Source organism: Ambystoma mexicanum, chromosome 2p, assembly GCF_040938575.1.
Source record: "Ambystoma mexicanum isolate Mex_15411 chromosome 2p, UKY_AmexF1_1, whole genome shotgun sequence".
NCBI classification, from domain to species: Eukaryota; Metazoa; Chordata; class Amphibia; order Caudata; family Ambystomatidae; genus Ambystoma; species Ambystoma mexicanum.
Window position 1 is genome coordinate 1,228,157,357 of NC_090923.1, and position 14,178 is coordinate 1,228,171,534.

The window sequence follows — 14,178 nt, forward strand, 5'->3', positions numbered from 1 at the left end:
CTTAAAAAGAAGCCAGAGGAAATATTTTTTATTTTTAGTGACTTGCCACTTTGTAATCAGCATGTTCTACATGTCTCAGTGCAGCTTCTATACGGCAGGTCTTTGAACTGTTTGCACACTTTTCTCTCGGGGGAGGGTGGAGGAGAACACGAGCTCAAGATTGAGGCTGTTGTGATCAAGCCCCGCCTTCATATATATTTTCCAGTAAAGGTCGCTTTTTCCTCATCATTGAATACCACTGGGACAACATCCTCTCCAACGCCAGGATTGTCCGCCTTTGCTCTTTGGGATCCAGTTCTGACATATCGGGCTTGACCCCATCTGCCTGGGTGGCCATGAGGGATTAGCTTCAGCCTTCTGTAATGCTTCCTGCACAGAAGAGTTGACCAATCTGACAATTGGTTCTTCGGTCAAAAAGGACGGTGTTATACAACGTGTATGTTTCTTGCGCTTGTCATAAAAGATAGTATGCATTATGGAATGGGGGATGGAGAAGTGAAGACATATCCTATTCTCTGTAGCCTTCTTATGCTCCATTTTGACCGGGTAATATAGACGCAGGCAATGGTCAGGGTACCTCTTGTATAGTGTGAGGGACATCAATGAGCAAGGAGCTTACCTATCAAAGAGTTTGCCTCCGCCTGGCCCTCTTTTCCACCATTTTATTTTAGCATTTGGAATCCCTGGCTCTGCATCCCAGGTTCGTGAGTATTAATGCCTGTGAATTCCTCTTTTTCCCTTACGCCCAGAATATGGCTCATGCTGGGTAAGGGAAGTACTGTGACATGCTGCTATTGCAGTGGGGACATTGATCCTGACAGCGTGCCAGATCTCTGCCCCCTTGTTGCTGGACTCTGTACCCTTGTCACGGACTTGGCGGAATTCGGGATAGGATGGTTACACTGGGAAGAATTGGTGGAATATGAATTCAAGGAATATTTTTTTTGCGGATTTGCCCTCAAATATATTTGGGGGGGACGGGGCAATCATGATAATTAAGAAAGGGGCAAGTGGTAGAGGGTGCGGGGGTCTCCCCCCGTATATACTTGTAGCCATATTGAATTAAAGGAAAAAAAAAACCCTTATGTCCAACAAGAATCTTTTGAATTCTGGTGAATGTGACAGAAGCGCTGTTCTGTCCACGCTCAAGCAACCAGCACGAATTAAAAGGATGCTGCTGCCTGTGGCCAGGGTGAGAACTTCTGTTCCCCCTGTTTGCAGGCTCCTGCCAAGAATCAAATGGATGCCAGTGCTCGTGTTCTTAAGTACGTTGATCCAAGGCTTCTCTGAGGTTCCCCGTCGCCTTCTACTTGCCAGCAAATCCTGCGTGTTCACAATCTGGGAGCCAAGGAGATGGTTTGTGGCAGCACAACCTCAAGGGCGATATTACTTGGACAGCAGATAATGGGAGACCACAAAAGCGCGACAGTAACGGCCCCATTTAATGATGTTATCGTCTCTACCTGGCATCCGCTAAATCTCGACCCTCATGATCAAATCTGATCATGAGTATCATCTCTCCTCCTTTATTCAGCAGCAAGACTGTGGGGAAGCTCAGGTTCCTAATAATGTTTTGGCGGGAGTTCCGTAACAGCGCAACATCTGAGCCCTTTCTCTGTTATTAGAGCACGAATGCTCTTATAATGGGTGGCAGAGACCCAACCCGCCCCCCCCCACCATCACCAACTACAACAGCACAATTGTTTGTAATAGGCAGAAAGAAAGGGGGTGCAGGATGGGAGTTTGCAACAGTATGCCCACCCTCCTACCTGCACCTGAATCTTAGAATTGGCAACAGACTAGTCCCAATAACCTTATTGATCACCTCTTGGAGACAGAAAAAACTCAGGCAGAGGTCATGGATGGGTGGGTCTCTTTACTCCCCATTATAAGGGTAAAATTCCCAAAAGTTCAGCAAACTTAATTTTTATTTTATGTTTTGAAAGTGGGAGCCTTCAGTAGTAAGGACTATGGCAAGACTACAGTGGACTGGAGGTAGTGTTTTGTACATGCACTAAGTTATAGTCTCTAGTGCGACATCATGCACTATTACTAACTAAATGACCTTTTTTCAACCCTGTGACAATTTGTTTCATTGTCCACAGCATCTGTTAAAGGACAGCCAGCATTCACTAGAAGTAATGGACACCCAACAAGCACTAGGAATGGGGCTCCTGACATCTGCAAGAGTGACACAAAGGAAGCACTAATTCCTGAAAAACAGCAGTCTTTGCTCCATTCCAATATGGAGGTGTCCAGCAGTGAGTTAAGAAAAGTAGGTGTGGGAAACACCTGGAAGACAATTCTGGAGCAGGGTGAACCAGCATATGTAGAAGACGCATGCACTCTCTTACCTTCTGTGGGCCTGTTCTCTGTATTGGAATCTGAGGTTTTTAGTTTGGTACCATTAAAAGCATCTTTTTTAAAATCGGACCCGATTTGGCTGGTTTCATTAGTCTGCAGAGCCTCGCTGCTCTCGGGATCCAGGTTGGACGGAGTGTTGGGAGGAGTCAGCAAGCAGGAGGGATCCAGAGGCTGCAGGTTTGTTTTGGGGAAGTTGTTCTTGCCCAGTGAGCTCTGAAGTTGGAGCAGCCTCAGTTTTTCCTTAAGCCGCTCCTCAGTTGAGTAATATTCCCTGGAGGGCCCATTTGCGCTTGACGCGAGGGAAGCTGTTCCATCGGCCTCTGAATCGCCACGGTTACCTTGCTGCCTACTATCTAACTGGAGGGATGGGCTTCCATGAGGGGAAGGGGAGATGCGAGTTTCTGGGTTCACTTCTTGGAGGACTTGAGAGGTGGGAGTTTCATTCTGTAATAACAAAGGACATTGATGAGTATGTGCTGTTTATTTGGGATTCAATACATCTAATCAGTTGCAACATCGAGAGTATACTAAGGGCAAAAAGGTGGCCATCTTGTCAGCACTATTAAAAGAAAGGAGTACACCTTCACCATGGCCACTTACCTTCAATTTTCCCATAGCCGAGCACATTCGGGCCTAGTTGCTCACATATGCGTCCTTCAGGCCTAACGCAGCCAGAGCCCATTCTAGGTGTCCACCCACCAGACCGCACGCATACAGCTGATTGCTGCAGCACCACACCTAACGCTAGGATGCAGCTACCACCCGGCCATTACATCAGCTGCGCACATATCTGGTGCACCCACGCGCCCTACGACACTATCGCTCTCTACTGACCAGAACTATGGTTCCCGAGGGCGTTCAACCTACCAGTGCTTTGAGGTCATACCAATGATACATAGAGCGCTATATAAATGCCAAGTAACATAACATAACATATGAACCAAAGTGTCTATCACAATAGCTTTTTCGTTGTTGAAAAGGTAATATGCCAAACCCTAGGGATATATAGAACTCAAGAAGGTAATACTGAGAATCGTTACAAGCGTCAATCCTAATGATAACTATGAGGGGACTGGATCACGGTTATTAAACTAGTTCCGGGTTTCTTGGTTACTGACATGGTTTTTAGTCTCCTGTATGTGTTGCTGCCCCATGTAACCTTGTCAGGATAATGTGGGTAGCTCTCTCATTCTTTGTCCAATGTGTTCAAAGCTGGTTCCACATCGCCTTGTGCTAATAGTTTATTTGAAAGAAGCCCTCGTTTTTCGTTGTAGCATTTGAATTTATGTTTCGCTCATTGCGCAACAAGGCATTAGGATCCACTGAAACTCATAAGCCATTGGTGACAGAACTGAAGGCGCATGGGCCTTCCTTTGCCCAAAGGAAAAGCCAAAAGAAGATCAGAAATGTAAATAGCTCCTGTTACAAGCTTCGAGTTGTGGGGCCAGCAGTGCAGAAAGAAAACACACAAAGAGAACTGACATAAAAAATAATGAGGTTAACATAAGAGGCTTAGATTGTGAACAAAGCTCAAATATTGATTGCTCCATTCTCGCTTTTCTAAATCAGGAGTGCAATATAGGGACTATTGAATGTTGTCCTGGAGAACTATGGGCCTTACTGTTTTGTTGTCATGTAAAAAAATGTCTTATGTTTTTCTTTTTTTGTTTGGGCTATTAGGTGGCGCTTAGAGCATAGCTTATGAGCCAAAACTATTGTCATTGGAAGTTGGGATGATATGTGAGGAAGGACGCAGAGAACTGTGCAGGTTGTGTGGTTATTTACCCACCCATTGATTGGCCATGGCAATGCTGGTCCCTATGGCCATTCTCACCCACTACTTGCCCCTTCTTCCCAAAACACAACCCCCAGGATATCTTTGAACTAGCTCTGTGCTTTTTGATCAGCCGTCTCAAAGGTAATAGCTTAATTGCAGCTATAAACCAGCTAGACCAGGTACTTATGTGATAGATCTGTCTTAACCAAGTGTGCTTTCGGCCACTCGGTTTATAAGTAGTATCTTTGTCCTTACATCGGTTCCTTGCAAGCTTTTAATTCCTAAAAGCCAACAGTTGTGACTTTTCTATTGGCATTGTGTATGCATTTGCCAGGCATTGCCATAACCTGCCCAGGTACCAGCCCTACTTATCAACTGTTGCCATCTTATAGCAAGAAAATAACATTATGGCAGTGACTGGAAAATGCGGATCCCAGGCCTACACAAAAAGCCAAAAGTGCTGACTTTGCCAATGCCTCCTTATAGGTTGATTTTAAAAATGGGTCGAGGGCAAAGATACACCCTACACCCCACCAAAATCTTCTCGTTTTGCTTCCCCTCATTTTCCCTTGTGGTTCATCAGGTAATGTATTTATTTCAGATTCCCCTGCCAGACTGTGGCGCCCAGCGCCATCTACACTCCCTTTAGCAGTGATGTCACACTCTTCCCTGTGCCATTTACACTCACTTAAGTTTGGGTGCATGTCAGTCCACCTGTGCCAGTGGAGCGAAATGCACCAGCGGGCCACACCGTTGATGCTAGCTGTAGGTCAGCTGAAGTTGTTGAGTGGCGTATCACACCATATGCTTCCCGCCAGGGGTGTTGCTAGGTTTGGAAAAGATCTGGGGCTACGGTAATGTCGGCACTGCCAGGACTCAGGGATAGCTAGCCTTTTGGTTGCAGTCCCTAAGCTTCAATCCCGGGCTACAACCAAAAGACCCAGGGCTATAGCCCCCTTACACTCCCCCACCCTAGCAACGCCTCCTCTTCTGCTTGTTATATTTTACTGAGATGCACCATGCCGGAGAAAGGTGAGCCACACACTGACTGTCCACGTGCATGGTGGAAATCTGCCTTGACCTGTGAATATGTCATTAGACAAATAAAGGTTAATGGAACTGTAACTCAGGAAGACCCCGGGAATAAGAAGTGTGTGAAATACACATAGACGGGTGGTTACAAGGATTACGTAAATGCATAAGGATTGGAAGGGCCTGTTATTTATGCCCAACGAGTGTGCATCAGCCTTACAATGACCAGTTTGGCTCCAATCCTAAACATGAGGGGTGGGGATTCCAGGACATATTAGTGCCACAAGCTTCACAAGCCGCAGAACTATGCATGGAAGAGGAAGGGCAACTAAAGCAGGTAGACCTGCCTTCTCCCTGCCACTAACCCGGATAATGAGATTGGTGAACCCAGCCTGCCCTTTGAGGCGAAATGCCCAGGCTCTCGCTGGTTATGGGATTATCCTAGCGATCATCCTCTCGCATCTGCTCTGATGTCAGGCTCATCCCTTGATGCTCTCCGTGGGCCTGGACCGCGTATGTTTCTTGCGGGTGGGGACCGGGGTTTGTTTGCAGGGATTATGCAACAGTAAACAAGAGGCATAGTAACTATCCGCAGCAAAACTATCCTTTGTGCAAGGACACAGTGCACGTTGCAATGTATGGACCAACTCACGGAGTAGGAGGGAAGCAAATATTTATAATCATTTACACAGCAAACAAAGGAGATTTGAATGACTAACACGTTGTCTATTAGGCATTGAGAGAACCGGTTACAAACAAGCAACGTCAATATGTCGCAATAGGCACAAGACTGAGATTCAGGACTGGCTATATAGATGGACACACTATTTGTGTTCCCTGAAGTCAGACGCTGTGCCCGCTTGGTGCAGTAGAAATCACCTTTAAAATAGAATCAAAAATCAAAAATGAATAGAACTTGTCCAGTGGCTCAAAGGATGAGGTAAACCCACTATCGCAGCACGGAAACAAACATGGCAACTACGACCACACAGTACAACAGCACGCACCACCGCTGGTGAAAAATCACACCCAGTAAAGAAACATGGCACTTTTGAACACAACTATTAGAAAGGCATTTGATAATATCCAGCAAACAATCCAGCAAAACAATCCTAAACTTTCCTGCTCGTTTACCTGAATGAGGCGGCACTACCAACAACCCACCAACTGCAATGCAACCAATCAACGGAAACACTACCTTGGATATTTTCCAGAAATAAATGAAGACCACTAGATTTAGAAATTGGTTGCAAATTGGTCCACACTATGCAAAAGAGTCAAACAAATACATAAACATGAATTGATAAATGGAACATAATCACGTTTGGAACCAGACCACAGAGAAAAAACAAACAACCAACAGACTTGTGGAAGGTTAATTGAAAATAAGCCGTTGTGGCCGGGTAACAACATGACAAACACAGAAATGAAACAAGACAACACTGAGCATATCGTATGACATAAATAACAGCCACCATTCTACCTAAAATAAGACAAAGCGCAGTATGGCATGATATGAGTTCTGTACACAGCAGGGCTCTGAGGTCAACCATGCAGCATGTGGAGAATGGCAACCGGCTACACTAGGAAAACGACCACACATAGTGACAAGATGGGATTTTGACAGATGTAAGCATGGAAGAGTGGTAGCCCGGCTGCATTCACACAGTCACTCATTTACCAGGATTGAATTGCCCAAGAAGGGTGGCATACAGTTCAAGAACTTACAACGTGTCTCCAGTCAACGTTGGAGGATGGGCAGCAGAGTAAAGTCTTAAGTGTAACAGGGAGTCACTAACCACTGAGATCAACAGAGGTAGCATATTATTTTTAATCATCCAGTAATCAGATTAGTTTAATCACGCGGAATAAAAGTAAGCGTCATACGTGTTGTGTTGTGTTTCTAATGTTTCATCTGCCTATAGGCGCTAGTCACATACCTCTGTATATGCCTATGTATACGCGTTTACAAGACTGGAGAGCTCCAGGGAATGCTGCAAAACATTCCCCCTGCAGCAAACCGTGGCACAAATCCAGCACAATTCCAGTTTACCATGCACCAGAGAAGCAGTCAATGATGTTCAGATACACCTCAGCCATGTTGGTCTTCTTCGATCATATTCAGGAGAACTTGGGGGCGCGGCATAAACCAACGCATGGACCCGTGATCTATCTAACAGAGTTAAAACATGAAACCGGGCATAGGGGCTTTTGGCTTCACTAAATGCCTTGTTTTCTAAGAGTCCCCCTGGAAACGTATTTCCAATTAAACCATTTTTACCCACATTTCTTTTTTTTAAATTATTGTGCCATAGTTAATTAAACTTTTAACACATTTTCTAAAACAAATCATCATTCATAACAACAAATCTTCATACAATATTACTATAAAAACGCAATTAATCTGTATCTTTCTCTAATTCATGAAATCAAAATATCTCAATATTTGATCTGTAAGAGATAATTTCAGTTTCAATAAAAATCACCAAATCTCTTTATCGCCTCTTGCCAAATTGCCCAGACCACAGCAGAGATGACTATGGATTTAATGCCCACAAGTATAACCCAAAATTGGTCACCGATAATATTGTCTAGATGTGTTTAACCAAATGCACCCCTAACGTTATAAAAAGTCAAATTTCAAAAGTCAAAATGCCGCTCAGTTTCAGTGGCCAGTGCCATGATCTTTTTTGCCTAGTAGTCAGTGACGGCTGCTGAATTCCTTAACTTGGCAGGGGTGTAAATATATGTGTCTAACATATACGGGAACGATCAAAAACAGCGAGGGAGCCCGATCAAACCAAGGGGCGTGCAGGGGTGTTCTCACATTTTACAAATTAGGTAAAAAGCCACACAGTTTGCAATCAATTTTGTATGGTACCACATGAAAAAAACAATAGATGCAAGTTACAAACAGTGCACAGGATCAATTTCCAATGCATTTTCATTATGCCTTTATCCACAACATATGCCAGTACACAGAATGTTGTCATGCTGCCTGTGTCCACACATATGCACGCATGCTGCACAGTATTGGCACAGTACATATAGCAAATAATCACACATATGGTTGCTTTTACCCTTCATGCAAAGTTCAAAAATGTCATGACACACAGGGAATATATGGCTAGACTGAAGCCACCAATGTAAGCAAGTCTAGCCTTGTAATAACACTCATCATGTTTGCAACACCCCTGATGTCAAGTAAACAGTAAAACATGCCACAATCAGAAAGTAAATGCACACTGACAATAGGCCAAGTTAGCCACATAATAACACTTATCATGTTTGCTATACCCTTGCCATTATCCTATACCATTTATTCTCTGTGTGGGTGTCCACAGCAAGCGTTTCTTTCTTACTAGCACTAGCAGTTTATACTCCATTCTGTTCATTCACATTGTATGAATAAGACTCTTAATTAGCTTTCAAATAAACAGTGCTGGAAGCTTCATAAAAACAAAACAATTGCCACAGTACGAAAGTAAATGCACACTAACAACATAGGTCAAGCTAGCCACGTAATAACACTTAGCATGTTTCCTTTACCCTTGATGCCAAGTAAATAATGTCATGCTATAAGAGGATTCAATTCAGCACTACAGCCAAGTTAACGCCTAGTCTAGAATACTGAATGAAAACCCTTATTGATATATCTTTAGGTCCAGTTCATGCGTTCTGGATGACTACCCTTGTATAACACCCCTCTCTTGGAATCCCCCTGACCCCACTGAGCCAAGAAGCAGTTCTGTTTTGCAAGTTTAAAAGGTTTATTTGATAATTTAAACAATAGATATATATATGACACTTTATAATAAATTAATAATTGAATAGCACACTTAATCTGATATGATAAAGATTAATAACGGAGAATCTGGCACTAACACGCTTCTCTATAGTCAATAAGGAGTTGACATGAAATGGATAAGGTAGCACACTGGTAAATAGGAACAAAAGTATAATGTGGTAGAGGATGCTTTATGTAAGCTCAGGTGGATGCAATATTCAATGAATGCAGTACAGAAAATACTCAATATGATTTCAACAAAACAATGTAATCACTTTTCTCTGGCAATCCCCTCCCCCCCTTGATGCAAGGCAAGGAAATGGAAGGAAAACACACAGTTCTCAGAAATGCAATCAAATGTGATTCAGTTCACCCCAGCAAGCTTAGACTACAGAAGTTTGAAAACACAGGCCCAAATTGCTTTGATAGGTGCTAGCAATGAATGAGAAATATGCTGGAAACGCTCTTAATTCCCTTTTAGAGGTTCAGGATGAGTGGTATCTAGTTAATATTAGTCCAGGCTCACACTAGCAATGATGCAGGGATAGTTAGCAGGTTAAACGAATTTCTGGCAAATGAAATCAGGCAGCAGCAGTTTTTTTACATGTGAAGAAATTGCAAATCGCGGCAAAATTCGCGGATGCGCCGAGCGCTATTACAAAGGAACCGCAAGGACTATCTCTACCGTTTTGGGGTCCTAGGAAAGCCTGGGATCTCAGCTTCCAAATAAAAGTTATTGCAAGTCTCTAGCCCAAACGGTTGCGGAGATATGAGTAATTTAGTAAAGGTCGTTTTTGGTTTTGTAAATTTTAAACGCACACTTTTTCAAAATGACAAATTTTACTAGAAATGACAGGTGACAGATAGGAGGCAGTTCTACTTAGGTTAAATAGATTGAATTAGATGAATTTAAACTAAGAGATGTGTTCTGAGTTTTGCTAAGTACTCACAAGAGATTTTGAACAGGAAAGCGACTTGGTCACGATCTTCAGTCTGGTCAGGTCTTTCCGGATTCTGCTCACAGCGCCTGGTCTGGTCTCGGCTAGGCACAGCACTGCTTTCTCTCTGGTCTGGTCTCTGCTAGGCACAGCACTGCTTTCTCTCTGGTCTGGTCTCTGCTAGGCACAGCACTGCTTTCTCTCTGGTCTGGTCTCTGCTCTGGATTGATTGAAGTCTCTAGTTTGGCTTTCTGGAGTTTGATGGAGGTAAGTATGGATTTTTCCGGCAGGGCTTCCAGCGGCAGATGAAATTGAATGTCTCTATGTGTCCTGACTCTCTGCTTTTATCTGTTTCTTGAGAATGGGTGTGTGTGTTGCATCACTAGACTTGCCCCTCTCATTCGTCATTGGTCAGGCTTCCATTCCTCTGCTTGATTGGCAAACTGAACTGTGAGTCAGATTGATGTCATTTTATGATCTCTTGAAACATCCTCCCTTATCATCTGTGCACCCAAATATATATATGATCAAAATCCATACTTCAGAGTTACACAGTTGTTTGAAATTACATATACATGGTGTGGCTGAATTTAGCCATGTCTATGTCCAAATCTGCTCATTCTCGGAGCTTGCATTCAAAGAGTGTACATAATTGACTTTTTAACTGCTTTTTCAATTTCCGACATGGACCCAACTTTACATACATGTGTGCAGGGGGTAGGGACATTAACTGATGAAGTTTCAGATTTTTAACATGCACACATTTAGAATAATATCCACTTTTCCGCTAAAAACCCCCTGAACATACCACCGGTTCCTACCACGTCTTAAACTGTGGGCAGAAAAATCACAAGAATTATGGTATCATTTATAAAATTTTCACATGTCCGCTCTATGAGTTATTCATCTTTTTAAAGTTATGTTCTGGCTCCAAAGGGGTGTGGTTTACCCTCAGCACAAGGTTGAATTTCTGGTTCTTTCCAGTTCTGCCAAGCCAGCTTGCTCTCACAGGCAGTGCTCCTCCCAGCTTCTCCAGGAGGAAGCCACTTTTTACGACGTCTGTAATAAAAACCCTTGCCTGAGTGGAGAGGGCTTTGTTCACTCTCTGCAGAGCACAGATAATTCAATTATCAGATAGATGGCATATCCTTTGTGTGAGCAGCAAAAGGGCAGATGGCCTGGGAACATAGTTGTGACTCAAGTTTCACTCCTGATGGGATCCGTTGCTAGGCAAAATCAAGTTCCTTAAGCCAGACCTTCAGCTAACTTTTTGTTGCTTTTAAAATAACTTGTAATTTTACACATGCAGCTAGAATGCTGATTCTAAGTGCAAAACTATGACATTTCAACAGTTACAAAGGCATGTGACACCAAACATAGGTCACTCATTTAATTTAACATTTTCGATTTTGGTGGTTTTAAATCCAGTTGCAGTTAGGCTTAAGCTGCTGACTCCATAGCATTTTTGTTATAAGCATTGTTTTTGGGCTCTTCATTTCCCAGATTTTGTAGGCACACAAAACTCCATTCTGCCAAATGTCTGCTGGTGTTCAGTGAATATTTTGCACATGTTGCAAGGTTTGAAATAGGCATTTTGCTTGCCTTCAGAAAAACACACAGTGGGTTTTAAAACGCCGGCTTTTGGATAGTGGTGAGTACTGGTACTGCACCCATTTTTAGGATTTTCTTGGATTAATGCATTCTAAACAGGAATGGTTCTTACATGGTAGTAAATCCTTGCTTAACATTGTTTTGATGGGGCTCCTTACAGTAAGATGGTTATGTGGAACCCCACAAAAAGGGTTGAATCTTTAAAGTGGTCCAATGAGTCACGATTTCAGCAACTTTTTGACATCAGTAAAAGTGGATTTTGTTAACAAAGACCTTTCTTTACCCTGGTGGGTGGCAAGTTAGGTATCCATTTTGGTGTGCGCACAACTGCGCAGCTTTCCTGGATTTCGGCGCACATGTGGGTTTTCCGCCATCTTGAATTTCCTAAGCCCACAGCACCAAATGTTGTAGCAGGGTAGCTTAAACGTGGGTCAGGACACCCTACAAGCCCCCCCCACGTGACTGCACTTTGAGTTTGGGTCGATGGGGAGTCGCGTGCCCAAGGGTTTTGACCCACGCACCGGTCTGTCCGCATAATCTTCTTCCACTTCTGTAGATGGCACAGTTCAGCATCTTCTTCTCCATCCGGTCAGATCGATCAGTTCTCCTCGCCGGTCCTGATGGGAAGATTGGGCGGTACCCCGGGCCCGTTGTGTCTTTGCTCCCGGTCTCCGGATCGTCCTTCTTGGTCATCCTTCATGGTTTCATCTCTCCTAGGATGATAAAGGAAGAGCGGCAATACCTATTCATAGACGTTTTTCCACCACCGTTGAGATAGTGGGGCAGCATATGCATTTCATCATCACGAAACATTACATTCTTATTTTGAAAAAAAAAACAGTATAACTAAGAGACAGTTTCATGCAAATCACAATATTTTAGAGACTAGATGTGGTATGTTTTATGATTGGAACTGAATTAGTCTGATACAGTACCCGCTAGGATTCCAGAGGATTCCTCCAGTTGTTGCAGAGTGTGCCTGGGATGGCAACACTTCAACTGGTTTATGTGGACCCACTTGTCTTCCCCTTCTGCCGAACCGCCTTTGGGGATGTGGATTTTGTAGGCCACAGGTGAGATCTTGTCGATGATCTCAAAGGGTCCTTTCCATGTAGGCAAAAATTTGCGCTGCTTGGCCTGGTTCCTTTGGAAGTTGTATAGATAGACCCGGTCTCCCACCTGATATTCCTTCCTGGAAGTTTTCAGGTCATAATGGGTCTTCATGCTATCAGCTGATCTTTCTAGATTCCGCTGAGCGTAAGCAAAAGCATGTTGAAGGTGTTTCCTTAAATTCTCTACATACTCATGAGTAGTGGAGGCATTTATCAGTGTCTGCTCTTGGGTCCTGTAGAGCAAATGCTGAGGAAGCACCATCTTGCGCCCAGTCATCAACTCAAATGGTGACATTTTGGTTGCAGATGAAGGGGTAGATCTGATGGCCATTAGGACCAGAGGTAATCGGATATCCCAACTTGGCCCAGAATCTGCCACAAACTTCTTTAATATGCTCACAATTGTCCGGTTATATCTCTCTACTGCCCCAGAAGAAGCTGGTCTATAAGCAATATGCAGCTTTCTCTTGACCCCCAGTATCTCCCACATCCTTGTCATTACTTCACTGGTGAAGTGGCTACCTCTGTCTGACTCAATCCTTTGAGGTAGACCAAAACGGGAAAAGATGTGGTTAATCATCAAGGCAGCTGCAGTTTCTGCCTTGCAATTTGGGGCTGGGAGACATTCCACCCACTTGGTAAACAAGCATGTCACAGTCAACATGTACTTATTCCCCCTAGCCGAGCGAATCACAGGGCCTACAAAGTCGATTTGTAAATCTGACCATGGCAGTGTCATTCCCCTCTTTTGTAAAGGCGCCCGGTGTGTGAGGGATGTCGGCTGAAATTGTGCACACACAAGACAACCCTTCAAATATTGGTTGAGGTCCTGGCCCATGTGTGGCCAGTATGCAACCTCTCTTAAGATTTCCAATGTTGTGTGAAACCCCCTATGACCGGCGGTGGCCGCATCATGGGCGTGACTTAACATCAGGCTTCGGAATGAGGTAGGAACCACCCACTGATCGTGGCCAGCTTTGGATTTCCTTACCAGCAAACCGTCTTGGATTCGGAACATTTTTGGACATTTCATCAACACTCTTAGGTCGTCTTTCCCAATGTAATCGGTATCCGTCAGGGGAAAGTTCTCAGGGTCCTCAAGGTGCTGGTAAAATTTACCAATAATTGGATCCCCCTTCTGAGCGGTAATCAAATCAGCATCAGGGGTCTCCTTACTCCATTGTGCAATTGAAAGGTCGTTGTGAGCATTTGTCTGGGACCTAGTGATGGCAGTGACCTGGATTTCCCCCAACAGGGACTCAATCTCAATTAGATCCCCTTGGATGGCTCCGGTTTTGGCCAGCTGATCAGCTAAGTCATTTCCAGTTTTGTCTGGTCCCTCTACTTTGGAATGACCCTTAATCTTTTTCCAGTAGATGGTCATCCCATTCGAGGTGACCAGATCATCAATGTTTTGGATCAACTTCCCATGTTTCAAGGGTTTGTTGTTAGCACATAACATGCCTCTGGTTTTCCAATTAACCAGGTGCTCCACGAACCCGTTCCGTACATAATCCGAATCCGTGATTATGACCAGTTCGTGGAGTTGATGCTGGA

At 43.9% G+C, this 14,178-nt stretch overlaps 1 protein-coding gene across 1 annotated transcript in view; it reads right to left on the reverse strand.

The window, feature by feature from the left end:
• The window catches only part of RADIL (Rap associating with DIL domain), a 781,529-nt gene that overhangs the window by 87,449 nt on the left and 679,902 nt on the right, over window positions 1–14,178 (reverse strand). The window contains exon 13 of the mRNA XM_069645514.1: window positions 2,355–2,808. Coding sequence (XP_069501615.1) covers window positions 2,355–2,808 — 454 coding nt within the window. The remainder of the gene's footprint in view (window positions 1–2,354; window positions 2,809–14,178) is intronic.